Source organism: Ambystoma mexicanum, chromosome 11 (assembly GCF_040938575.1).
Source record: "Ambystoma mexicanum isolate Mex_15411 chromosome 11, UKY_AmexF1_1, whole genome shotgun sequence".
Lineage (NCBI taxonomy): Eukaryota > Metazoa > Chordata > Amphibia > Caudata > Ambystomatidae > Ambystoma > Ambystoma mexicanum.
The window spans coordinates 1,463,271,815-1,463,298,558 of record NC_090934.1 but is presented as its reverse complement, the minus strand read 5'-3'; the positions used below and the strand labels follow the sequence as shown (position 1 = coordinate 1,463,298,558).

At 44.3% G+C, this 26,744-nt stretch overlaps 1 protein-coding gene and 1 long non-coding RNA gene across 2 annotated transcripts in view; one reads left to right on the top strand and one right to left on the bottom strand.

The window, feature by feature from the left end:
* The window catches only part of LOC138504566 (uncharacterized), a 46,399-nt gene extending 44,091 nt beyond the window's left edge, over positions 1-2,308 (bottom strand). Inside the window, exon 1 of the long non-coding RNA XR_011279862.1 lies at positions 1,582-2,308. This is a non-coding gene — a long non-coding RNA (uncharacterized lncRNA). The remainder of the gene's footprint in view (positions 1-1,581) is intronic.
* A 12-nt stretch (positions 2,309-2,320) lies between these two features.
* SMAD3 (SMAD family member 3) overlaps positions 2,321-26,744 on the top strand; it is a 503,489-nt gene continuing 479,065 nt past the window's right edge. The window contains exon 1 of the mRNA XM_069625135.1: positions 2,321-3,736. Within this exon, the coding sequence (XP_069481236.1) occupies positions 3,516-3,736 (221 nt within the window). The 5' untranslated portion in view covers positions 2,321-3,515. The remainder of the gene's footprint in view (positions 3,737-26,744) is intronic.

Sequence of the window (26,744 nt, the reverse complement as noted above, 5' to 3'; positions counted from 1 at the left end):
TCCTTAGGAACATTGTGTTATGAACCTGTGCTGGAACCTTGGGAAAGGGAACCCTGAGCACCTTTGGGACATTATCTTGTGACAGATAAAGTTGAACATTGTGCGATCCAAGGCTTGAAGCTTGGGGAAGGGAACACTGAGCTCCTTTGGAACACTGTGTTACAAACTGCTGCTGGAAGCTGGGGAAGGGAACCCAGAGTTCCTTTGGAACATTGTGTTACGAACCTGTGCTGGAAGCTTCGGGAAGTGAATCCCGAGCTCCTTTGGGACATTGTCTTACGAACCCGCGCTTGAAGCTTGGGGAAGGGAATCCTGAGCTTCTTAGGAACATTGTTTTGAAACCCCAAATTGTTGGAACTGTATCCTGACCTTGCGAAAGGAGCTACTGGCTGCTCCAGACTTTATTTTGAACACCATTTCAGTTAGACTAACTCTACACTCCATTTTTGTATTAGACGTGAGGGCCAGCATAGGTTTTGACACAGACAAATCTTTGTTTTGGATATACGGACCTAGACTTTCCTTAGTTATTTAGGTTGGGAATTTCCCAGCATAGTGATAGGGCCAGTTAGACATTACACTCATCCTGATTTTTTATAAAAAGTCTACCGTTGAATATACAAGCTGTGTCCTTGTCCTCTCTTAATAACATGCCTGTCTCACAGTGCCTAGGTGTTTTACATGTACATTGAGGCACCTACGAGTGGTGAATCCTTGTATATCTATATGTGTTGCCGGGCTGTTGCGTATAAATTGAATGTCATTTTATTAAATGTAATTGTATATTGCTATGGCGCTGTTGCATGCAATATAATGATTTGACAGTCTGACTGTCACTTATGTTACTGTTGGAATGTTGTGTGACACCATGCAGCGCTCTTTCGGTCCACCAAAGCTTCCACTGTCATTTTAAGAGACTGAGGAGGTGCCATTTATCTCTTGCAGACGTAAGTCACCCTACCAAAGGCCAGCCCTGCAGGCAGAGATTTCATGAGTGCAGAGCTGCTCGGGTCAAAGCTGCCACCTGAGGGCATCTGCTGAAGCTGCCAGCGTCCGGTGGACACAGTGCAGCACAAGAATCCCACTGGTGAGCTCACCGGCACCCTGGTTTCTGGACCAGCAAACTGTGAGTCTGCCTGCCGTGGCCGCTGTGCCTGACAGGTCAGACCCTGCGAGGTGCAGCGGCCACGGTAGGCAAACACTTCCCGGAAGTGCTGGCACAGTTAGCAACGGTGCCAGTGCTTCTGTGTCCCCACTCCCATAGAGTCCTATGGGAATGGGGACTTAAAATGTACCGGCGCCTGACTTCCTGGGCTGCTGGACTCGTAATGAGCCGGTGGCACCGGGAAGTCAGGCCGGTAAATTATCACAAGTCTGTTGGAGCACCAGAGAGAGACCGAGCCTGGTGGAGCTCGCATAGATCATCACTTATTTCCCTTTACTTTCCCAGTATAATTAAACCCGTTTACCACACCACATTTCCGCCAAACTTTTATTACAGTATCTCACAATTTTGCTGGGATTTTATTAATGGCTAGCGGCCAGGCATAAATATTCTTTCACCACGATACCCGTACTTACATATTATTGGCATTTAACTTCAATTTAAAGGCAGTTTTGCGTAGTTACGCAACAAGCATCCTTTGCTCCACAGGAGGCTCAGCTTTCCTGCACACGCCGTCCAAGGGTCAGACCCCATTCGGCGTCGCCTGGGGCCTTTCACTATGTTATGTACACACATCAACGGCAACAACCGGGACCCGGAGGCGGCGAGTGGGAGGGTGGGTGCGCTGCGAAACCTGGCGAAACGCACTTCACTACGCAGACCATCCCCTTCACAGGCCTGACAAGAGCCGCGGTCCCCTGGGCAGGAGGGCGATTTACTGCTGCACATTGTCCGGTGGTGCACAAAGCCCCATCCTTATTGCTCCTTGAGATTTCAGTCAGGGAGTGTTGAGGGGGGGGATTGTGGATTGAGGGGGTCCGCCTCCGTCACATTCTGCTCGCCCGCCCCCCCGGCAGACGGAGGAGGCAGCGGCTGTAAAACGCACATCTCAAAACCCCCTCAAAAAAAAGTCGAGAGGGGAGGAATAAAGTTGCCTGGCCCCTCCCGCCGGAGGGCGAGGCGGAGGGGCCCAGTCAGAGCGCGCGGCTCTCTGAGGGGCCAGCCGCTCCTGGCGGCGGTGACGTCACTCGAAGTTGCTGCTCGCCGTTGAAGTTGGCCGTTGAGCGGGCGCGCCCCCGCGGGCGGGCGGGGCGAGACGTTGAACTTGCCACTTAGGACTGAAGCGCTGAGTTGGTGCGGGGACGCGCGCGCGCGTGCGGGGGTCGTCTAGGTCCTCAGGGGAGTTCCCTCACGGGCCAGCGCGCCATCTTTGAGAGGGCTGCTGCTGCTGCGCGCGGCCGGCGGGGAGCACGCGCGCGGCCGGAGGGAGGGGGGCGGGCGAGCCGGGAGTTGACAGGACGGCGCCGGGGGCGCGCCTGAGGCCGGGCACGGAGCGGGGCAGAGAGGCTGAAGTGCCCTGGCTGGTGCGCGCTCACTCGGGCAGCAGCGCGGCACTGCGAGCGGGGTGCGGAGGGGCGCCCATGCCAGTGCTTGCCTTTCTCCCCCAAGCCTCTGCAGAACTTTCACTGTCTCCCCGGCAACTGCCCCCCCCCCGGTCTTCATCGACCCCTGCGCGTTCCAGCAGTGCCAGCACAGACCCTCCCCGAGGACTCCCCCCCCCCCCCCCCCGCCGGTTCCATTAGCTTCGCCTTCTACCCCCTGACCCCCCCTCGCTCCGGCCACCTGGAGCTGCCTCTCTGCACTCCCTTCCCTGCCCACCCCTAGAGCCCCCACCTCAAAGACCCCCCCCCGCCACTTACGGCCTCTTTACTGGGGAGGGGGGGGGGTCACCCCATGTGCAGCTTCCTCTCACACAATTAGCACGGAATCCACTGCTCCTACAGCTCGGGCACCCCCTTCGCCCCACGGGCATACGCTGGATCCTGGGATAAGGTGCCCACCCTGCCCTTTCCAGAACTGGTACCATAGTCCCTGCTTCTAAAGGACTGTCACCCCCCCCCCCCCACTTCCCTAACACACACCCCCAGTCACCACCTACATCTTCTCCAGGACAGCGCCTGCACAGACCACTGATAAATACCCCCCGCCCCCCACTCTGCCACCCCCAGCCCTTGAGCTACCATGCCCATCCTGCCTTTTCCACAACTGGTGCCATAGTCCCTGCTTCTAAAGGACTGTCACCCCCCCCTCCCCCAAACCCATCCACACCCCCAGTCACCACCTACATCTTCTGCAGGGCAGAACCTGCACAGACCACTGAACACCCCCCCACTCTGCAACCCCCTCTACCCCCAGCTATTGACCTATCATGCCCTTTCCAGAACTGGTGCCATAGTCACTGCTTCTAAAGAACAATCCCCCAGTCACCACCTACATCCCCTCCAGGACAGCACCTGCACAGGCCACTGATAAATAACCCCCCCCCACTCTGCCACCCCCTTCAGCTACCATGTCCATCCTGCCCTTCACTCCCCCTATAGTGAAGCGGCTCCTTGGTTGGAAGAAGGGAGGAGGCGGCGATCAGGGTGGCCCTGGAGGGCAGGAAGAGAAGTGGAGTGAGAAAGCGGTCAAAAGTCTGGTGAAGAAGCTGAAGAAATCCGGCCAACTGGAGGAGCTGGAGCGGGCCATCACCAGCCAAAGCCCGGGCACCAAGTGCATCACTATTCCCAGGTACTGGAGGCATGCCGGGGCATCGTTACTAGCCATATCCCAAGCCAAAGTGTGCCATGGCCCCCATGTTTCTTGACCTGCAGGTTGCATTCAAAGAACAGGGGGCATCGCGTATACTGAGTGCACACACGCACTATTTACTGCTCTGACAATCCTGGACTCCGGTCCCCGAGGGCGTTCAATATACGGCGTGCCGAGATCGTGCCAATAGTGAAAGGCGCTATACAAATGCCCATTAGCATAACTATCCAGAATCCTCAAGTACATCATCTTCCCTAGATAGAGTTTCGTCATCTCTAGCCAGAGGCCAGGCAATAGACACATCCCCAGGCATGGGACTGTCGCACCTGGCAGAATATATCTAAAAATGTGGGCGATGATCTGACGGGCAGCTATACAACTGCATTGCTACAGCCAGGTTTGTGCGTGTGAGGGGCCAGTAAGCCATCATTAGTCAAAACCAAGCCACCACATCCCTCAAACCTCTCCATGTAGTGTGGGCATTAAGGGGGGCATCACCAGCAGAAGATCACTTTCCTTGTTAATCTCGGGTGTAAAGGCAGACTGGTCCGGTGCTGTCGCCAGCAAAGCGAGGCCACCAAAAGCCTCCCCGTCTTGAGGTTCAGCAGGTACTCTGCGGCTATGCCTAGTAAAAGGCTCTACTCCATGTGCAGTGGGGCACAGGTTGGTTTTCATGAAAAGCCAGAACTCCTCTGCTAAGCTCCTTACCATGACCATGTAGAGGGATGGTCAATTCGCCAGAGATTTGCCTGGTTGAATAAGGCCCTGGGCGAAGCCTTTGTGGCGTGGTTAGAGCTGGTTCGTGGTGAGAATACTGGAGGAGTGATGCTCTCTCTCTCCGAGTCTTTGTGGTTGGCGGGCACTATATCATTGCCTTATAGTCTGTGTGTTGGGTGTGGCTGGGGTCCAGTAATGTGCGGGGTGCACGTGTGATGGGGCTGGGCACTTGGCCATCATAGGGGCCCTCTCAGATCCTGGCCCTGTTGGCGATGGACCTGGCTTTGGTGCCCACCCTGAAGTGTGCCAGGATCATGATGGAAGTCATGACCGTGGCACCGCACTGTATGGGACATGTATTGCCCTCGTTGCTTGCCTTAATATTGGGGTGCTGTCCCGGCAGTCGGCACTTTGCACATTAGAAGGATATCGTAAGGTTATTTTTAAAAACTTGACAGATTCATTTTCTGTGATTGTTTTTCATTGCAGTGGGAAGATGAATTCGTTGTAACATATTGATCCTTATTAACATTCTTTACATTTTTAAAGTGTTTCAAAAGTTTCCATTCACGTCCTTGATCATTTATTACCGCCTGTTGCCTTAATTCCTGCAGTAAGCAGTGACGTCTAGGTGCACACTGCTAATCCCCACTCAAGACCAGGAGAATGCATTACAGGCATCATGCAAAGGGCGATAGTGATATATCTGCATTACAGTGAACTCATTCACACAGGCTTGCATCACGCAAGGGGCGATAGTGATATATCTGCATTACAGTGAACTCATTCACACAGGCTTGCATCACGCAAGGGGCGATAGTGATATATCTGCATTACAGTGAACTCATTCACACAGGCTTGCATCACGCAAGGGGCGATAGTGATATATCTGCATTACAGTGAACTCATTCACACAGGCTTGCATCACGCAAGGGGCGATAGTGATATATCTGCATTACAGTGAACTCATTCACACAGGCTTGCATCACGCAAAGGGCGATAGTGATATATCTGCATTACAGTGAACTCATTCACACAGGCTTGCATCACGCAAGGGGCGATAGTGATATATCTGCATTACAGTGAACTCATTCACACAGGCTTGCATCACGCAAGGGGCGATAGTGATATATCTGCATTACAGTGAACTCATTCACACAGGCTTGCATCACGCAAAGGGCGATAGTGATATATCTGCATTACAGTGAACTCATTCACACAGGCTTGCATCACGCAAAGGGCGATAGTGATATATCTGCATTACAGTGAACTCATTCACACAGGCTTGCATCACGCAAAGGGCGATAGTGATATATCTGCATTACAGTGAACTCATTCACACTGGCTTGCATCACGCAAAGGGCGATTAGTGATATATCTGCATTACAGTGAACTCATTCACACAGGCTTGCAATATCTGCATCTATCTTCTGAGCAGTGTGTGTGATATATCTGCATCTATCTTCTGAGCAGTGTGTGTGATATATCTGCATCTATCGTCTGAGCAGTGTGTGTGATATATCTGCATCTATCTTCTGAGCAGTGTGTGTGATATATCTGCATCTATCGTCTGAGCAGTGTGTGTGATATATCTGCATCTATCTTCTGAGCAGTGTGTGTGATATATCTGCATCTATCTTCTACGCACTGTGTGTGTGATATATCTGCATCTATCTTCTACGCACTGTGTGTGTGATATATCTGCATCTATCTTCTGGGCAGTGTGTGTGTGATATATCTGCATCTATCTTCTGAGCAGTGTGTGTGATATATCTGCATCTATCTTCTGGGCAGTGTGTGATATATATGCATCTATCTTCTGGGCAATGTGTGTAAGATATATCTGCATCTATCTTCTAAGCAGTGTGCGAAATATCTGCATCTATCGTCTAAGCAGTGTGTGTGATATATCTGCATCTATCGTCTAAGCAGTGTGTGTGTGTGTGTGATATATCTGCATCTATCTGCTGAGCAGTGTGTGCCATATATCTGAATCTATCTGCTAAGCAGTGGGTGTGATATATCTGCCTCTATCTTCTGAGCAGTGTGTCTGATATATCTGCGTCAGAAAGCAGTGAGGTGCAGATATATCTGCATCTCTGCTGAGCAGTGTGTGCGATATATCTGCATCTATCGTCTGAGCAGTGTGTGCGATATTTCTGCATCTATCTGCTGAGCAGTGTGTGCGATATTTCTGCATCTATCTGCTGAGCAGTGTGTGCGATATATCTGCATCTATCTGCTGAGCAGTGTGTGCGAAATATCTGCATCTATCTTCTGAGCAGTGTGTCTGATATCTCCGTCAGAAAGCAGTGAGGTGCAGATATATCTGCATCTATCTGCTGAGCAGTGTGTGCGATATATCTGCATCTATCTTCTGAGCAGTGTGTCTGATATATCTGCGTCAGAAAGCAGTGCGGTGCAGATATATCTGCATCTATCGTCTGAGCAGTGTGTGCGATATATCTGCATCTATCGTCTGAGCAGTGTGTGTGATATATCTGCATCTATCTGCTGAGCAGTGTGTCTGATATATCTGCATCTATCTGCTAAGCAGTGTGTGTGATATATCTGCATCTATCTTCTGAGCAGTGTGTCTGATATCTCCGTCAGAAAGCAGTGAGGTGCAGACATATCTGCCTCTATCTGCTGAGCAGTGTGTGCGATATATCTGCATCTATTGTCTGAGCAGTGTATGCGATATTTCTGCCTCTATCTGCTGAGCAGTGTGTGCGATATATCTGCATCTATTGTCTGAGCAGTGTGTGCGATATTTCTGCATCTATCTGCTGAGCAGTGAGGTGCAGATATATCTGCATCTATCTGCTGAGCAGTGTGTGCGATATATCTGCATCTATCTGCTGAGCAGTGTGTGCGATATTTCTGCATCTATCTGCTGAGCAGTGTGTGTGATATAGCTGCATCTATCTGCTGAGCAGTGTGTGAAATATCTGCATCTATCTTCTGAGCAGTGTGTCTGATATATCTGCGTCAGAAAGCAGTGAGGTGCAGATATATCTGCATCTATCTTCTGAGCAGTGTGTCTAATATATCTGCGTCAGAAGGCAGTGAGGTGCAGATATATCTGCATCTATCGTCTGAGCAGTGTGTGCGATCTATCTGCTAGGCAGTGTGTGTGCTAAGCAGTGTGTGTGGCCAGAGTTTCCTCCTTTGGCTTTTGCGGCTTGGCTCTTACATCACACAGTGCAGCTGAGAGATTCCGTGCTACACTGAGCCGGGCATGCTTTTCTCGGTTGGGGTATCCTTTCTTTTTTTCCTTTTTTTGATTTAAATAACACGCTGCCTTCCTTTTTATTTCATCGAAGGCCAAGGCTAATACAAAACAGTGGGCGCCCCAGACTCGCCGGCCTTCTGGAAAGGCAGCTTGAGGAATGAATGAATGGGGGACCCCCGTACCCCCGTGACACAAAGCAGCATCTGTTGCCTCAGACGATTGGGGGCGGGGGGAATGGGCAATCTAGTGTCCATGTCACGATGCCATTCAAGAGCTGCGAACAGCTGAAGGCTGCAGAATGGCCCTGCTCGCTCGCCCACATGTAGTAAAGCACGCTGCATCTTTCAGGTGGAGCATTTGCCAGGCACGTGTAGAGTGCGGCCCCCGTGCCCCCCGGGGGCTCTTTCAGACGTAGCCGATTGCAGCACGTTACGGGGCAGTGCAGTGGTCATCAGCTCAGCAGCTTGCGAGTGAAGTGATCACTTGACACAGGCCTTCACTTGCTGTCTAGTAAGGGTGTAGGGGTGCCCTTCCACCCTCGCCCCATCTGAAATGTCTCTTTCGCTCAAAAAAAGGAGACGTAGTTCTGCAAATATATCAGATGATTTACACTAGGCACATTGGTGGGAATCAATGCACTCTAGTTGCTGATGCGCTATTTATATAGCGCTTACGCCGAAGCGCTGTACCTATAACATATTTACATACATTAATCATTGCAACTGAAGTAGGTAGTCCTTTATTGCCGTGGAAGGATGACAGTCTACACATAGATCGTAGCAGCGAGCGCCGAACCCATTGAGTCATTTTACTGGCAGTTCTTCAACGTTGGTAACATTAACCTAAATATTTAACCTCATATGAGTAGAGTTAAAGCACTTTAAGTTATAATATAGCTCTGACATGTATTGAAGCCTTTTTTAAGCACAGCAAGCCTGTACATCCTACCCCATATACTCACCTCAAATAGGACTTCAAAATGCTCCTACACGATTAAAATGTATCATAGATTATTCCCCTTTTGAAATATTCTGCACGCTTTGGCCGGGTGCTGTTAGATACACGAGGCAGTTCAAACTATTTTCATGTTCAAGCACACACACTGCTCCACCAATGCCAGCAAGTTTTCACTGGCCATTGGTGAGTGTTCATTCCACAAATGCTGTGCCATGTACATGTGGGGAACTGGCATTCATACCAATGGGCAAGTGGCTTTCATGCGTGCAAGGTTCGGGGGATAGCTCAGGGGCAACTGGTTTATCTTGCAAACAAGACAACATAGAGCAACAATTGTTCGAATCCCAGTCCTTTGCTTAATGACTGGTCTCCTGTATTGGACGTGTTATAAAAGGTTAATTAATGAAAGCCTGGCTAGTAGCTTGCAGTTTGTCATTTTTCAGACCCACCCCCTTTCTCGCATCATTCTGAATGATGATGTATTTTTGAATGCACATTCCTTCTGTTTCGAAGTGCTGTAAATTACAGATATTATCCACTTGAATGGTCTGTTAGTTATCACCATCTGAAGGCCCTGGTGGGATTCAAATTTGTTACTGCAGTTTGTGCACAGATGACCAAGGAAAGTGTTTTAACTCGATGACCTATTTGATCAGTAAGATACCTTACTTAGTAGTGGAATTTTTGTTAGGACCAGTGCTCCCATCGGGCATGCTGTCGATACCCGTCTGTTTGCTATTTCAGCATTTATTCAGACAGTCCAATGTGATTTAGTCGAGGAGAATTTGCTGAATTCGATTTCAACTATTTTGTTTGTGTTTACTAGTTTGCTGCACATGTATACGGGGGAGACACCCTGTAGTCCCCCTTCCACTCTCCACCTTAATTATTACCCTTATCGAACCCCCACATATATTTGCGGCGAAATTCGATAAAACAAATTAGTTCACATTGAACTCGACGAATTCTCCTGCGCAGTAATCTGCCTATCTCTACTCAGAATACTTTAGATGAACAGGTTTCTTTGAGTTAGAACGCAACAATATTGGTCCAGAAGCTGAATGAACTGAAGGTCCAAAGAATTCAATTTCAACAAAAGTCTGGGGTCCTAGACAAGAGGCCAAGAAAAAGTTGACACCAGACTTTTGCAGGCTTCTGTAAGGGTAGGGGATAGTCAAAGGCTCACCCATCAACTTTGCAACCAAAATGTATGATTAACGGGCATACAAAGTATGCGAATGTAGGATCTGCCCCCTAAAGATGTGGCTGTAGAATTGTTGCCTGGATTCCCGAGCGTGCAGACCTTGGACAAGACTAATAAAATGGGCAGAGAATACCCTGCCTCTGACGGGTATTGCTCCTACTAAATGCTAAAATCACCTGTGTTTGAAAGATGTTTGGGGATGGCCAGTCGTAGTGTTTGCTACGAGGAATACTTTCGGCTCCTCCTCGAAATGGTCATGATTTTCTTCATCTCTCAGGGTTGGCGGTAGGTCATTCCATACCTTAAAACCAATTGTGGGAAACTACTTTTCAGCATGCCCGCCTGTGTTCACAAAGAACTTGAATAAAAAAATAAAGCACCAGCAGAGGAGATCGTTCAGTTTCAGAGAGACCGGTTTATTCTGCTTTAAGCGTGCCCAGCATGGTTCACAAGCGACCATCTGAGTCTCCTACTCTCTATCATACTGACAAGAAGAAAACCGCTTTATACATTTCAGCACACAACATTTTAACCCATGGTCTAAAAGTGAACAGAGACCAACATCTCAGCTTACCCCCACATGGCTGTCGTTTGGCAAATTTAACTCACTGGCCTACTTCACAAGCACATCTGAGCATTCAATCCGTACAAGGGCATTCTGTTTATGCAAGGTAAGGTCCTTTTAAATCATGTGCGCAGCCATCTCATTTGAGAACCTGTGTTATACAACTTTCATAGCGCCTACAATATTAAGACATATGGTTCACAATTGATCCTTTTTTTAACGCAGTTCTCTAATTATACCCATCTCAGTAAGTCCAATAATCTGCTACATTGATGACCAACATTTCCCTAATAACACTCTCTTGCATAATAAAAGCATTTGTGGTGGATTTTGAAGTTGCTTGTGTTCTGTGACATGGTTGCATTGGGGACACTTTTTACTATACTAAACAAGGATAGCGCTACATAACTAACCTACTCGCCTGACATACAAACCCTCAGTCTTAACAATACTGCATATAGAAACCCCTTGTCGCACAGCATTTGTGTTTTTTTTTTCTCTGACATGAGCATGAAGATGCATAGACCCTCTTTGGGATGAAATAGTCATATATGTGGTTTTGGCATAGCTTGTGTTCTGAAGCAAAGTAAAACAGCAAAATTAAATTCCATCAGAACCGGTTTCATGGAGCTAGTCGCTCCTTGGAGTGTCTCTTTTCGCTACTTTCATCCCCAAGGAGTCTATAATGATGCTCGTGACCATCTGACAGCTGTCTCTTACGGAAAGGGATTACTTTTCACAGTTTGTAGTTCATTTCAGATTGTGCCGGATCGCAAGTTCATATTGCAGTCCCTCTATTGCTCCAGCGATGTCTTTGGGTCGAATCGCAATGATGCAAATATCCAATATCTCAGCACAAAGGGGTGCTTTTAGTGCCACACAGGGCAGGCAATGGTGTGGGTAATCAAAAGGAGATGATGTTTGCTTTTATGCGTAAAGCGTGGACCCAAAGCTAGCAGCCACAATATTTTTGCTGCAGTCTGAGTGGTGGGCAATGCCTACAATGCCCCTTTTCACCTGGGCTGCTGTCCTAATACTCGACAATTACCCAGCCATCAGCCTAGATACCGTGTCCTGGCTTCCCCAATGGTGTTTAGAAAAATACTCCAATCGGCAACTTTTGCAGATAATAGACCGGTGTTTAGCTAACTCTTACAGTAGTTGATTAACAGCAGATGTAACACATATTTTTAAGTTTGGCACACCCCCATTCCTTTGGTAGGCGGGGCATAACTACTTTGTAAGGAGACAATCCAACACCTGAGTGCACTAATTCTGTTGCAGCATTAACAAAAGATACATTACCGTTGCTCCATACAATGTAAGGCGGTCCACACCGGGGTAACTGCTCCTTCACAATCATATTTTTTCAACACTAATGCACTACTGTCTTCCCAGAGGAAATACTTCTATCCAGTTGGCTAAACATACATTTTAATCTCTAACACATAATTTGTTCTTGAAAGGGCGGCAACTTTAATAAACTCTAGCTGTAACGCTTTGAAATAAATTTAGGTGGCTGAAAATGTCTTTTGAAAAAATATTGGGCTCCCTTACTCTTCCCAACTTCATAGGACACATACTAAACAGTTTTACAAAAAAAAATGGGTTAATCTTAGTCTAGTGTTACTCCACACTGTTGTGAGCAACTCTACACATTCCTTCTGCACCTGTTTGAGACGGGCCATAAGCATAGGGAAACATTTAAGGTAAATGCGTATATGGTAATTTCCATGTTCCATCATCTTGCATATCTAGCCAATAACCATCTACATATTTCCCAGCCTACTTCCATTCCCGAAACTCTTGCTCAGCGGCTTCAGCCTGAATAGTTTGCACTGTTTCAAGGGTATTCTCAAATATGATATTCTCTGACTGCATCATGTAATATACATAGGTGATGCAGGGGACTGTGCAGTTGCTTTTGTTATGTGGTCAGCAAAAGCATTACCTTTCCCTATATCATTTACAATGGCCTTATGGGCGTTACGTTTAATGGCAGCCAATTTCTTTGGCAGGGTCAGTGCATACAATACAGTTGAAATCATGGTACCATGCTGTATTTTTATCCCATGTGAAGTTAAAAATCCTCTCTCGGCCCATAAGCGGCCAAAGTTGTGAGCTACTCTGAATGCATATTGGCTGTCAGTAAAATATTAACTACAAGACCGGAACTTAACTCTCAAACTCTGTTAAGGGCAATAAGTTCAGTTGCTTGGGCTGAATGCATAGATATCCCACACGCCTCAACGTTGTATGACAATATTTGGAGCCAATAATGTCAGCTCATATCTAGTCAACCTGGCATTTGTCAGGTGCTGCATTTTAGTTTTATTCAATAAAATATCAATTACATGTGGCACAGACAATGGGCATCATTATAAGTTTGCCGGTCCGGAAACAAGGGTGCCAGTAAGCTCACCGGCAACCTTGTTTCTGGACTGGCAAACTATGCATTTGCCTGCCGGAGCCACGGTGCCTGACAGATCTGACCCTGCCGGGCACAGCGGCCACGTTAGGCAGACCGGTCACAGGAGCACCGTTCACAACAGTGCCGTTGCTTCTGTGTCCCCACTCCCATAGAGTCCTATGGGAATGGGGACTTACGACCGGAGCCTGACTTCCTGGGCTTGTAGACCTGGAATCTCCCAGTGGCACCGGGAAGTCAGGCGCCAGTAAAACTTTACGAGTCCGGCGGCAACCTGCTTTTAGTCCTGACAGGGTTAAAGCTGCACTCGTAATGAGGCCCAATGTAACTTGGTGTCCCAATATTATGGCATCTGCTTGCTTCAAAGAAATGACTTCAGCCGCTACACCCCTAAAGCAATTTGGAAGTCACTGGGTCCAATGTTGAAGAAAAATATGCACATCCGTCTGTTTTTCCCCCTTTGTTGTTGAGTTAGTACAGATACCGCCCAGCCTTGCTTTCCACGCACAAAAAACATGAATCGGGCGTGCCTAAAAGAAGAAAAATTACATAAATCAGATTTGAAAAACATCAAAACTCTTGGAGAGCAGCATTCACTGGGGTGCCAACAATGGGTAGTTGCATACACGTTTCAACAAATCCATTCCCAACAGACTTAAAGGACATTTATCAGTGACCAATACTGAACTGTACAGGATCAGATATTGGACTTTGGACTGGCCCTATGCTGTGCACTCTATTGTGCTATAGTCCTCTTCATAATGATTCCTAGCTCAATATTGCTGGCCTTGCCGAGGGTCAAATTAATTATACTGTTGCTCATTATTCTCATTGGATGTCTCAGTATTTGTTACTATACTGTTCCCAGCCTTGGTTCTGGAAAAAAAAGTTCCTCTTGTCATTCTCGCCCATAAGAGGGTCCACATCCTTTCCGGTGCCCTCATCCATTGGTCCTCTGCATTACAAAATTGACACCCAGTGTCTGTCATCCCTGCTCCTTTACTGTGCTGGGCGCTACTACTTCTTATTCCTCCATACATTCTTTTTTGTCTCTACATATGACCTCTGTCTCTTTTCTGCAAAAGCCTGTTGCATTAGAGCTCTGATTTTTAATTCCTTCATTTTCTTTATCTTCTCCCCTTTATCTTTAGCATGGCGATTTGCATAGTATCTAGCCACAGTCAAAATCTAGGCAGCAGTTTGAGTTGGCCATGTAGACTCATAGGTTTGTATATCATTCTTTAGGTGAGGCAACCATCCACAAAATGTGAACAAAAGTCTTTCTCTCCCTCTGTCATAGCCATGTCCATTCCACTAAACGAGGTAAAAGCTTCTTCCTTCCATGCAAAATATTTTTCAGCTGACTCCCCTTCTTCCTGTCTGGAAGCAGTTAATTCATCCCAATTCATTTGCTTTCGGGGAACCACTTGCTGGATACGTGTTATCAGTAGTGCTGGAAGAGCTATTATTTCTTTGGAAAATTCCCCAGTCTTCCCCCTTTCATTTGCTGCCTCGGTCAGCTCATCCCACTTTATAACCGGATCTAAACTGTCTTGCATTCTGCATTGGTGCCATATATCTGCTGGCAGAATTCATGAAAACAACTGCTCTATTTCTCCCATTGTAAGCAGACTAGTTTTAGGTACCTATTCTGTCTGAGTGTACGACTGTTCTGAATTCTGTCTAATATCTGGATAATCTTTAGTAAAAGACAGTAATTCTATCCGATTCCAAGGGACATGAACCTGGTGTGTCGGATTATCAGTGTTAAACCCAGGCAGTTCTCTCATTGGAAACGCTTGAGTTACCATAGACTTTGATGGGACATTTATAATCCATAATAAAAATGTTTACACTATTTCAGGACAGAAGTTTGCATCAAATGTTTTTAATCCTGAACTGCTTCGTCTATGTCCTCATAATCCTCTGGCAAGGGATACACTTCATCGTTCTCATTCACCTTTTTATGTAACGGCCACATTTGTCTGCATAGTCTTTGTACTATTGCACATATAAGCGTATCTCGTTGCTGGGGCACGTACCCTTTAGCCTGTTATACTCCTTCCACCCCATTTTTGATCCATGCCAACACTACCCTTTCCACGGTTTCCGTGTCGTGAGCTGTAAGCCTGCGGGCACATGGTGGTGAGGAGACCACCTTATCACTAGATACCTGATGGGGGGTGGGTGAGGTCTTTTAACCATTAAACAGTATAACGACGGATCGGTCTCGTCCTCTATGGTCACTTTTGATGTGGGTGTTGGTGCGGAGGGGTAAGCCTTGGCTACATACACATCCTTAATCCTCATTCTATTTTAGCAGTCTCCCTCATCCCAATCTTTTTTCATTTTTTCTGATAATAGGCGCACACGTTCTCTTTCTCGAATTGTGGCTTACGTATTTTAATCGGTGCTTCTCTCATAGATTTTGTATAATCTTCCCATTGTTTGTGATTCCAATTGCAGGGGTCTAATGGCCTTATCACCTTTAGCGGTTAATATTTCCCTTTAAATATCCAATTTTTTCTAGGTCAAAAGACCCATGCACTGGGAATTGCAAATCAGGGTTGTTGGCGGTGTATTCATGCCATTTTTGCAAAAACATTACACCCATGCCTTTCTTGATCATTTATTCCCATCCTGGCGTTCCTTCCAGGGGAGCAAACACATGTTTTTCTAATTCAGGTTTACTCTTTCAACATTGCCATCCCATTCCTTTCCTACTTGTGATCACAAAGCTGCTTTGATAATGTCCCACTTAAGTGCAGTGCGCTCACAATCAATGCAATCTACATGCTTATTTCATGATTCATCCCTACCATGGTTTCAACTTGTGTATTTCCCTATGGTTCATTGACAGTATGTTCCCATAGAAACACATCATTACATTTTCAAGTGCATTTCTCTATGCTTCATTAACGGTATGCTTCCATAGAATACACATTATATTTTCATAACATCAGACCATACATCATCATTAAATCACCACATTCTGTGCATGAAACTGTCTCACCACTTTTTTTGTTGTGCAGTCCTCTGTGCCAGTGCGTCACCAGGAGTGTAAATCTCCTTTCCTCGCACAGGCGGGGATCCTCAGTTACAGAGATCAACGTGTCGAAGAGGTCAACTGGAGAGTGAAGGTGTGGCTGCTGGAAAACTCTTTTCCAAATAACCGCAGTGCGCCCTTTGCCGACCGTGGCACATTATTTCAACTTTATCTTCACTGCAATGAGGTTCCATCTTGGGTTGCCAATTTGTGGGGAACGACTTTTTAGCAGGCCCGCTTGTGTTCACAAACAACATAAATAAAGCACCAGCACAGGAGATGGTTTAAAGTTTCAGAGAGACAGGTTTATTTCTTTTTTAGCATGCCCAGCATGCTTTACAAATGACCATCTGAGTCTCCTACTCTGTCTCGCACTGATCAGAAGAAAAAAGCTTTATACATTTCAGCACACAACATTTTATGATGGGTCATTCGCCCATGGTCTAAAAGCAGAGACCAGCCTCTCAGCTTACCCTCTCACAGCTGTCAATTCAGCAATTGTAACCCACTGGCCTACTTAACAAGTGCATGTGAGCAGTCAATCCGAACAAGGGCATTCTGTTTCTGCAACCTAAGGTCCTTTTAAATCAAATCATGTGCGCAGCTATCTCATTAGAGAACCTATGTTCAACAACTTTCAAAGCACCTTCAATATTAACACATTGTTCACACAATCACTCGCAGTTTGATACTTCTTCTCCACTGACACTGATGTCTAGGTACCTTTAGTCAGCATGCCTTGGAGGAATTGAGTGATCGTGCTGGAGAGGAGCAGCTCATTTTTTTTCTTCTTTTTTTAAATTAAAATGATTTAGTTTTATTACAAACTTTTAATTTATACGTATTACAGTTTTCTTCATTGAACAAAAACTAAGGATACAAGTAAAACGATTTTTAAAAAGCAAGAAAAAAAAGCAAAGGAAGGAGAGAAAAAAAAAACAGAAAACCCTGTTCTAGGTATGTGAAATCACATGAATCAAATCGCAGTCCATGAGCCCCCTTACGGCTCTCCAGGGATCTATTGTCCAGTCCCAGCAGGTTCTGTAGGAATTGCACAACAGCTCATTTCTATTGGGAATGTAGGTTGGGCAGTCATTCCATGCCGCTAGGTTCAAGAGGCAAAGGGTTTTCAATGTGATTCTGTGTTCCAGCGTTAAACAACTGAGGCTTGTAAGGGCTGTGCAGACTTTTGTTTTTTTATGACCAAAGTTCATCCTCACTGCTCAAACCACACTGCCTTTTCCCATAGCATTCTTATTTCCTACTGAGGTAATTTACTTCAAAGTGATTACTTCGAATTATTTTGTGTAGAATTTTTAAAAAACCTTTAAAAAAATATTTTTTTATTTGGGGGATCCTTCCCCTTTTTTACCCCTTACCCGACAACTACATTATATGTATTAGCAGAAAGTACCCAGACAGACATTATAACACTCATTCATTGTTGAAAATCAATTATCCTCTAGGTTGCTGTCCTGAGTCGCTTATCGCTTGGTGTGCTTTGCACCCTGAAGTGAACTGCACTGAGAATGGTCACATGTGGCTGACTGATGTACCCCAGAGCAGATGTGGAGGGGGGTGCGCGAGTCGGCGTGCTGCAGCATACCGAAACCTTCTGTGCCCTCTTCCTCACCTATAGAGAAGCAAGTCAACAAAAATCCCAACTGGCGAAGCAAGATGCATGCTTCAGTGCTGGAGCGAAAATGAGGCACAAATGAGAGACAATTGAGGGGAGGGGAAGTCTTGTAGGGAGAAACAAAGACACACTTAAACTACGCTGGCCACATAGCTACTTCATACTGTCAACAGTGGGCAACAAACGCTACAAGATATCACAGCAAAGAAATATCCATGTGCAGTTGTCTATTAAAGATGTTCAATAGTCATTATTAAGGTATGGCTCTAAAACAATTTTGCAATGTGGAAAATTGCAATGAAGAACGCTGGCATACCTGGCTGTTGGGGAAATTGCAAGGAGGAGCCACCCTGCCTTAGTGCCTATTCTACTCTAGATTAAAAAGAAAAATAGTGTTGAACAAGACATAAACTATTACATTACTGGCACCACTTTCTAGGGATTTTCACAATGATTCTCTCAATTAAAAAATAAGCTGTTTTACTAATTCTCTCTCCTCTTCGAACCCCATTCCTACCATCCTAACCCGTAACTCGTTTTCCAGTCAATATTCTCTGTTGGGAAATGTTCAATAGTGTCCAAAAAGCAGTCGCTGAAGACCTAGTTGGATAGGTATTGATGACCAATTTTGATTGCAGAGGTCTATGGATTAAATTGGAAACTGAGCATATCTATTCTAAAAACTCATATATACGGGATAATCAGGGGCACAAATTAAAGTTGCAAGCTACTAGTTAGCCATCAAAAAGTCACTTGCAACCTTCATTCTATGCACAGAGTAGACCATTTCTTACTCATAAGAGTCAAATATCACCAGCCAATGGATAGTGGCGAGTACGCATTGCGTGAATAGTAGGTTTTGTCTTTCTCAGTGGGTTGGTAGAATCCCCACATCTGTAGGACCATGGCTAGAGTGTGCATGTTGCTTAAATCAGTCTGGGATTGATTCAGTGTTTTATCTGCTGTACTGTCAAGAACTGAATTCAAATCACCCCCGTCCTCCTATTATGGTCTCCCCTTCGAAGAAGGTAGCTATGATGGGGTGAGTGTCTTTAAAGAACTGGTCTTGTTTTTGATTCTGAGCATACATTGCTGTTAGTGATTCATTTATCCCTTCAGCAAAATAGATCTGCTGGTTCAATCTTGAAGTACTACTGCCTTTTTGGTCAATGGGACCTCTGAACGTATAAATGGTTTCAATATGACGTATGACTTAGTCAAGGTTAGTCCGGAAGCACTTCCAGTAGTCTTTAGGACGGGCAGAAGGGTTCACCAATTCTCTGAGCACATTTTCTTGTGTGTTCCATCATATAAGATATTTGACCCAGCTCTCAGTAGTTGGCACACTCCCCTCCCCACCCCCCCTCCATCCAAGTGTTAGCAATCAATGACTTTGCAAGCACATAAGTAAGGGATATAAACTTTGCATCTCTTGTGTTAAAGTTTTGTGAGTCATCCAAGCAGATACAGGTGGCTTCATTCTATTATTTCCACCACTTTTCCCCATACCGTATCCCAGAACACTGCACCGAGATATGGGGGAATTCCCAAGATAAGCGCAAAACCTCGGCTCTTGGAGCATGGCATCTTGGCCAATGGCCAGTCCTGTGGAAGATATGTAGCTAGTTGAAGCTGTGTTCGATAGTAACATGGGGACACCTGACGCCATTTGGGCTGTCTTTTGGTGAGCTTTCAATCAGCTGTCGTAAGGAAGCATGTAAGGTCTTATATCAGACGATATACATGCACCTTGATAGCTATTTAAATTATAGAAGGAGGCCTCCACGGAAAATGTCTTCTAGTCGCACCAGTCCCAACATTGCCAATGCCGGCTGAAAACCAGTGTGAAATGTGACTGCACATCACAATTTTGTTAAACATTTTTTTAGGACACCAACATCCAATATTGAGGTGCCTGTGCAGTTTCCGACAAGCCCAAACTGTTCATATCCCCATTCCTCGTTGATCCACTTGGTGTTTCCATTGTAGCACTTGTCAGGATAGAAGGGTGTCGCAAAGCTTTTTCCAATTTGACATTTGGAGGGGTTGGATTTGTAGAGTACCAATAGCAACCATATTGTATATTTCCCGATCAGGGACTCCGAAGCCTCCTTTGTCTAGCAGTTGTGTGAGGATATGCACCCTTGGTTTTTTGGAACCCCAAATTAATGATTTGCATACTTCACAGAGTCTCCTAAAGAAGGAAGTAGTTAGTCTGACTGGTACATTCATAAATACGTACAACATTTGGGCAATACTACCATATGAATAATCAAGATTTTTCCCCATTGTCGAGAGTGGATCAGAAAGTGCAAAGAATCCAGAGGAGGGAATGATTACATGCTTACCTTCTTGTCCACACCTGACCTATTTCAATTTATTGCAAGTACTAGTTAGCACAGTTGTCATGCAAAAAAACCTAGGAAAACCGATTAATACATATACTTTCAAGCAATACGAGAACATGTACTGATGTTAAATGAGAAAGGATACACATTGACGTAAACTGTGAAACAATTGAACTTACCAGCATCCATATATGGCACCCCTCTGCTATACTTGCACCTGGTGTAGAGAAACCCACCAACGCTCACACCAGAAAAAGTGCAACCCACTACGGGAAAAAAAGCCCAGCACACTTCTTGCAAGGAGAACAAAGTTTTATTACTGCGAGAATAGAAATGCGCCAGCAAAGCACTCTGCTGTCATGGAACGTTCTGGCTAAATCGGTATGAGCAACACTTTATGAAGGCACACATCATCAGTGATGTAAATTACATAATGTACACATCAAAATGGCTGGTTGGTGCGACCCTATACATAGGCTACCTGCTCCATAAGGGATGCCAGGCCATTGGTGCCAGCCCTTTCTGTCCATCTTCTTCCACATGGGCTCCTCTTTGTGCGTCATCCGGCATAAAGCTACAACTAATCGGTGAGTATGTAAAAGAAAAACAATGCAGGCTCTAGCTCTAACCTGATGTGCACCTGGTACTGCAGACAAGGGCTAAGAAGATACTTCGAGGTCATTGCATTGCATACAGTAACTCGATTCCAGACATGTTGGCGTACATCCAATGCTCCCCATCCTTATTTTGGCTATGTTGTTTTATCCCTCAGACACCTCGCAGCACAAATCACGTGACCTATGGTGGAGGCAACTGATCCCTGTTTTCAGATCTTTTCTGATCAATTGGGGGTTTAACAGCTTTATGGTCGGTGGTCTGGGACTGATTGTTACTTTCGAATGCTGGGGGTTTTGGGATGGGGACATCTAGACGCTATTACTTAGATAGGGAACGTGGAAGGTCGGAGGCTCCTGCCCTTCTTTTCATGGGATCGATTTTCAGAGAGCTCTCAGCCCCTCCCTGTGGCCTTGCAGGGCACATTCCTTCTGGAATAAGAATGCTGGCTACATGAGGCAACGATGGGTCATGAATCTCTGTATCTCTGGCCTTTCTCACTGATGCCCATGCTACAATCTATTCCCTATTCTCGCATGCATACGCTTATTTCCATGTGGCTTGAACCGCTGCCCTGGTTGCAGTGCGGGACTAGGCCTCATTTTCAATATGGCTGCTAGTATCTAAGATGCCGTTTGGTTCCCTATGTACACTAAAGCAAAAAACATACATCACCCTCCCCGCACAACAGCTATTGTCAATGCCCCCGACCCCACCTATACTCTCCCGGAGTCCCTAGTGCACACTTCCAGGCCTCCGCCTTCTCCAAAAGCGCTGATGGGCATGGGACGATCGTCCGCCCTTCCAATACTGGGGATCAGTAATTGGCATGCTAGCAACATGTTTTCAGAACTGGGTGACACTTTCAAAAGTGCCACAGCCAATTTGGTAATTTACAAGTGTAAACCTGACTTTGGTTTCCAAATCTGCAACAAACGCAGTAGATGCCCCGTAAAGGATTTCTAGTTTGCATGTATAGTACCAAAGTTATTCTAATTTCTACATTGTCCAGTTTGTGCGATAAAACGTGAATCCCTTTTAAAAGAAAACAAGGAGTTTTCAATATAATTGTAAATCACTGAGGGACTGGTGGCAGTTTATATAATACATAGATACAAGCCACGTCTGGGTTGGCATGTGGCTCCTGGGAATAAACAATTATACTGGGCAAAACAGTTTGATGTTTTTTTGTCATCTTGGTTTACACTGACCAGTACCGTTGATGGGCCTTTGTGTATTATCCTTCTGGGACTGCATTTTACCCAAAACAAACCATTTGCACACAGCCTGTAAGTTGCTCTGGGAAAGTCTTGTCCACCTCCCCAGAGAACCAGAAAGAACCCAGCGGGTATGCATGGGACCTGTGCTTAAATCGTTAGCCCTGCCAGGAGAGTAGGAAGGTAACACAAAGGAGTCCGTTATTAGAGATGTTTTGCTTTAGGGCGGACAGGAGGGGGTGGAGGCGAGCTAGAGTAACATTCCAGAGAAGGGTCGCACCATCTTGGAATCCATAGGTCACCCATGCCTCCTGTGCCCCATCCCCACTTCCATCAGACAAAGCACTGCAAGACTGACATCAGCAGGCAAAGTAATTGATTACAGCAGCCAAGATTATTTGTTTCAGTGGATCATTACAACTTTTCAAACATGACACTTCTAATAACATATTTTAAAAAACATTCAAATTACATCAATCTAAACCAAGGTTAGCAATTTCTTAAATTCAACTCGGAGGTTTCTCACCACAATTCGTACTCTTAACATGAGCATTGGAAATTTCAAACAATATTTTTTTAAATCATAATGGCTTCACGTGTTGTTGTTCATTAGTAATATGCACATTCTTATTTCTTATTCTCATCCATAAATTGTAATCCGCCCAGATATATCAAAGCTAAAATCCATCTCTCTTTATCAGAGTTAAACCACAAATACTTGTAACAAGCCATCGATCTTAGGCACTCTAAACAGATCATCCATTTCACTTCCTTATAAGATTCTTATAGGAGAATTTGAGATATATAAAACTTTGTCTGAAACTAGAATTAATTTGTCCATTTCATTTACACTATACAAATTCTTTGAATCCACATTTAAAAATTGTACACTAGACCTATTATAATGGAGTCCATTTCATAACTTCTCCATTAGATAAAGCGTTTCTAATACAATTTGCTATCCGAAAAACTCCCTTTCCTAAAGTTCATTACATAATTCTTCCCATATATCAGTGTTGATCTGGGTTAATTTTCATTCATATCCCTCTTTACTATCACCTTTTGTGGCCTTTGATTCCCATCTACACAATGAAAGCCTTACACTGTTGTCGTCAGTGCATCTTTCTATTTCATCAAAATTTCGCTCTTTCCACTTTATTTTGGTTTACTCATTCTCATTTAAGTTCAGCATAAGCATGTATTTTACAGTGGCAATATTCAATGTCATAGATGTTGCATTCAACATTTTTAACCACATTAATTCATGCGTCAGAAGCTGAAATTGTCCCACATGTTGGTGAAAGTATTCATGACGCTTCAAACTTATCGCTGTACATTCAACTAGTAAATGTTTCAGTGATTCTTGGGTTTCGGAGTTTCTACAAAATCGACATCTTGTATCTATATGGCTCCCTTGGACCATTTGGCCATCTGGATTATGTTTGGCCATAAATTTAAACAAAGTCTTAACATTGTGAGGGTGTAGTCTGTATTGGGAAATCTAAGTAGTGGGCAACCTTTTCTCGACTTTTTAATTGAGTTACCTTCATTAAATGCTTGGTATGTTTGCCATTTTCCCCATGTTTGCCTCCAATCCCATAGCCAGAATTTTATTTTGGCCTTATCTGGGTCTTCTAATAGCAAATGTAGTGGGATGTCTGCTTTCGTCATAATACTTCTGTAATACTCTTGCCATGTATGTAGTGCTTTGAGTGTTGGGTCATTCAGAATTTGACCCAACATTGGCATTACCGTGGTGGTTTTATTATTTAATATGATACTTTTTCTTAAACGTAATGGGGCTTTCCAAATTACTGTGGTTTTAAGAGAGGATAAACCCATCTCATACCGTAGGAGTGATATCGGCACACTTTTTGACAAACTTAGTACTCTTTTTCAGTATTTGCCTTCAAGCACATCCCAGTTCGGCTGGTTCTTTGGATAAATTGCTTCCGCAGCCATAACCTATCGTTGGGACTACGTTTTGTTTATAAAACTCTATAGCTGGCATGAATGAAAATGTGCTTAATTTTCTGGATTAATAATCTTTGCTAATTTAGAATAGTCATTTTATACTTAAGATTTTCTTTATATGGTTGCTCCACTATATTATTCTTCATTAATAGGCCCAGATAATTGTACTATTCCACAATTGTTAGTGGTTGGTCAGCCAGGTGCCACTTGAACTTTGATATTTTACTATTTTGACTAAACAACATACCATTTGATTTGGAGACATGTATGACACGCTTGTTGACTTTTGTGTATTTTCAAGGGCATCCAACGTCCTTTGTAGGCCAATCTGTGTCTGATCCATTAAAACCAAATCATCCGCATACAACAAACAATCACATTTAAAATATCCTAATTTAGGTGGAAATGCTCTTATATTCAATAAGACTTTAATACAATCTCTAATATAAAATGTTAAAGTGTGGATGCTAAAACACAGTCTTGTTTCAAACTGTTAAAAGTATAAATATCTTTACTTAAAAAACCCTCTTTCGTAAATGTATTTGGATGGATGTATTAGTGTAAAATTGATGGATGGCATTAAAAATGTGCTGTGGACAGTGCTCTTCCTTTAATTTCCTCCATAGTGTATCTCTGTCTATAGAGTCAAAAGCCTGTTTACAATCTATGAAGGCAAAGAATATGTTCTGTTTCATAGCAGTGGCTTGCTTTTTTATCGCTGACAATAACATTCAATTCAATGATGTGCCTACATTCTTTACAAACCCCGATTGAATTATGTCAAATAGATTTTTTTATTCTATCCACTGAATGAGTTCTTTTGATATTATGCAAGCATACATTTTCCCAGGAATGTCCAAAAGCGCAATGGGCCTATAATTGAGGATCTGTCCGATTAAAAAAATTGGTAAAATAATGGATTTTTTCCATGATTTTGGAATATTGCCAGTTTAGTGAATATTTTTAAATATTTCCAAGAATTTATTTTGGCCCATTCCTCTGGATGTTTTTTTTAAGGCCAATTTTGACAGTCCATCAGGTCCTGGGGCCCTCAAAGAACTGAGTTTCTTAATAAGGATTTCAATGTCAATCTTACAGTCTCTCTGTATTGTATCTGATTTTTGTTTTTTTTGTTTTTATTTTTTATTTTTATTCAGAGTTTTCGAATTGGCATATAATGTTGAAAAATGGGAGACCCAACTTTGTTCGCTGACTGCGTTAACCTTGATCACATGATCAGCAGGGGTTGCTACTTTGCTAAACGATTCCCATATCTGCTTAGTTAATGTTAAGGTTAAAGGTAGTAAAGGGAAAAACAAAAATCAAATTAGGGAACTCATAGCACAGAGTATGGTCACATCAGGGATCCAATTAAAATTGGCTTTTTTTCAAAAAAATAAATATTGGTTTAATAATGTAAACTTGTCTATCATAACAAGCCAAATTAACCAGCTTTAATGGACTAAGCAACCATTAATTTTCATTTGCTAATTGATTAGATTGCTAGTCTGTGCGCACTATAATGGCATCATTCTGCGTGAACTATTTATGAAATAAATAGAGCCAAGCAGTGCTTGAATTACATTGAAATCTGATCCTATTATCTGCATCCAGGGCAATATTGACTGGAGTTGGAACAATGCGACATTTTGTTTGCATGATGCTCACAAGTGGTCCTGATTCATTCAATTTCTGTTCTGTCCTGCGTGGGTGTTTAAACAAAAAATACCCCCTCTAACCTCCCACACACCATCTGTCACCAACTATAGGCATGCTTTGTCTAAGCCTACCCTACCCTACCCTGCCCCCCAGAAAAGATGGAAAACGGGAACAGCACATTTCCAAAATCTGGCTCATAGATTTACTGCCACAGAAGTCGGACGCAAAATGTTACTGCAGGCGACACCAGGCAGTTTCATACACATGGTGGGTTTTGGGATCTTGATATACCACTGTATAATTAATTCAGACTAGAATATAAAAGTGCCTTCTAAATCTGTGTCATGGCTAAGTGAGTGTAGCGCAGAGGTTTGCTTTATTTAGTAACTAACGTTCTTTCATCTGTTTTTTGCTTTCTTAGAATCCATCAAAGTTTTTCTTGAAACCTCTCCCCAGCTTGATTGAAACTGTTTTACGAGCTTTCTTTTTCCTTCCTTTCTCTAAAGGAAGGAAGCGGAGACCTGGGCACATTGGGCATGGGCAGTGCTCCAGATAAGATGTGTAAGTGCGTGTATTTTACTCCCTATTTTTTAAAGTTGGGAGTAAAATGATTTTTTTATGGAGTAAAAATGCACGTCCAATTCCCAATGAGAGCATTTTACAAGCCAGTGAAAATATGTTTTAACTGGAAAACGAAATGTTATTATAATCATTTCTTTGCACCTAGTTATTCATGCACATTACTAGATACATGTTAACTTTTTCCAATCATGCAGTAATAATGGTAGCTTCTTCCTGTGGTACTACATGCACTACTGGTCCAGACATGTCCATGGAGATGTGTGGGTTCTACGTGTGTTTCCTATTTTTGTTGTCCGTATTTGTATTCCCTATTTGTATTTTGGAGTGTTTGCCTATTTTCAGGGCGTAAAAGTGGCCGATACATCCATCTGTAGGGCAGGTCACAGTATTTACAGCTCCGATTGTTTCTATTGAAAAGTTGGCCACACTCTCCTGATATATCACAGGCATCAAGCAGACTCGCAGCCAGGATGTTACACACATCACAGGTGAAGGCTTTATTTCACCATAAGGTTTGTTCAAAAACTCTGCAACCGTTTGTGACCACCAAACGTGGACTTTTGCTGAAACATGTCCTGGGGGAAATGAGATCTTCCTTTACCTGTCCTGAAAAAGGCTTCACATTCCTGTAGCATGCTTGTGACCCACCTGCCCCACAGAGGGCTGCACGACATGCCTCAGCACGTCTCATAGCAGGGAAACAGGAAGTGACCACATTTCTTCCATCCTAAGGAAGCCGCATTGACTTCCCATCCCAGCCATAATACTCTGGAATGCTGCCTGCATCACGCATAAGCCACCGGC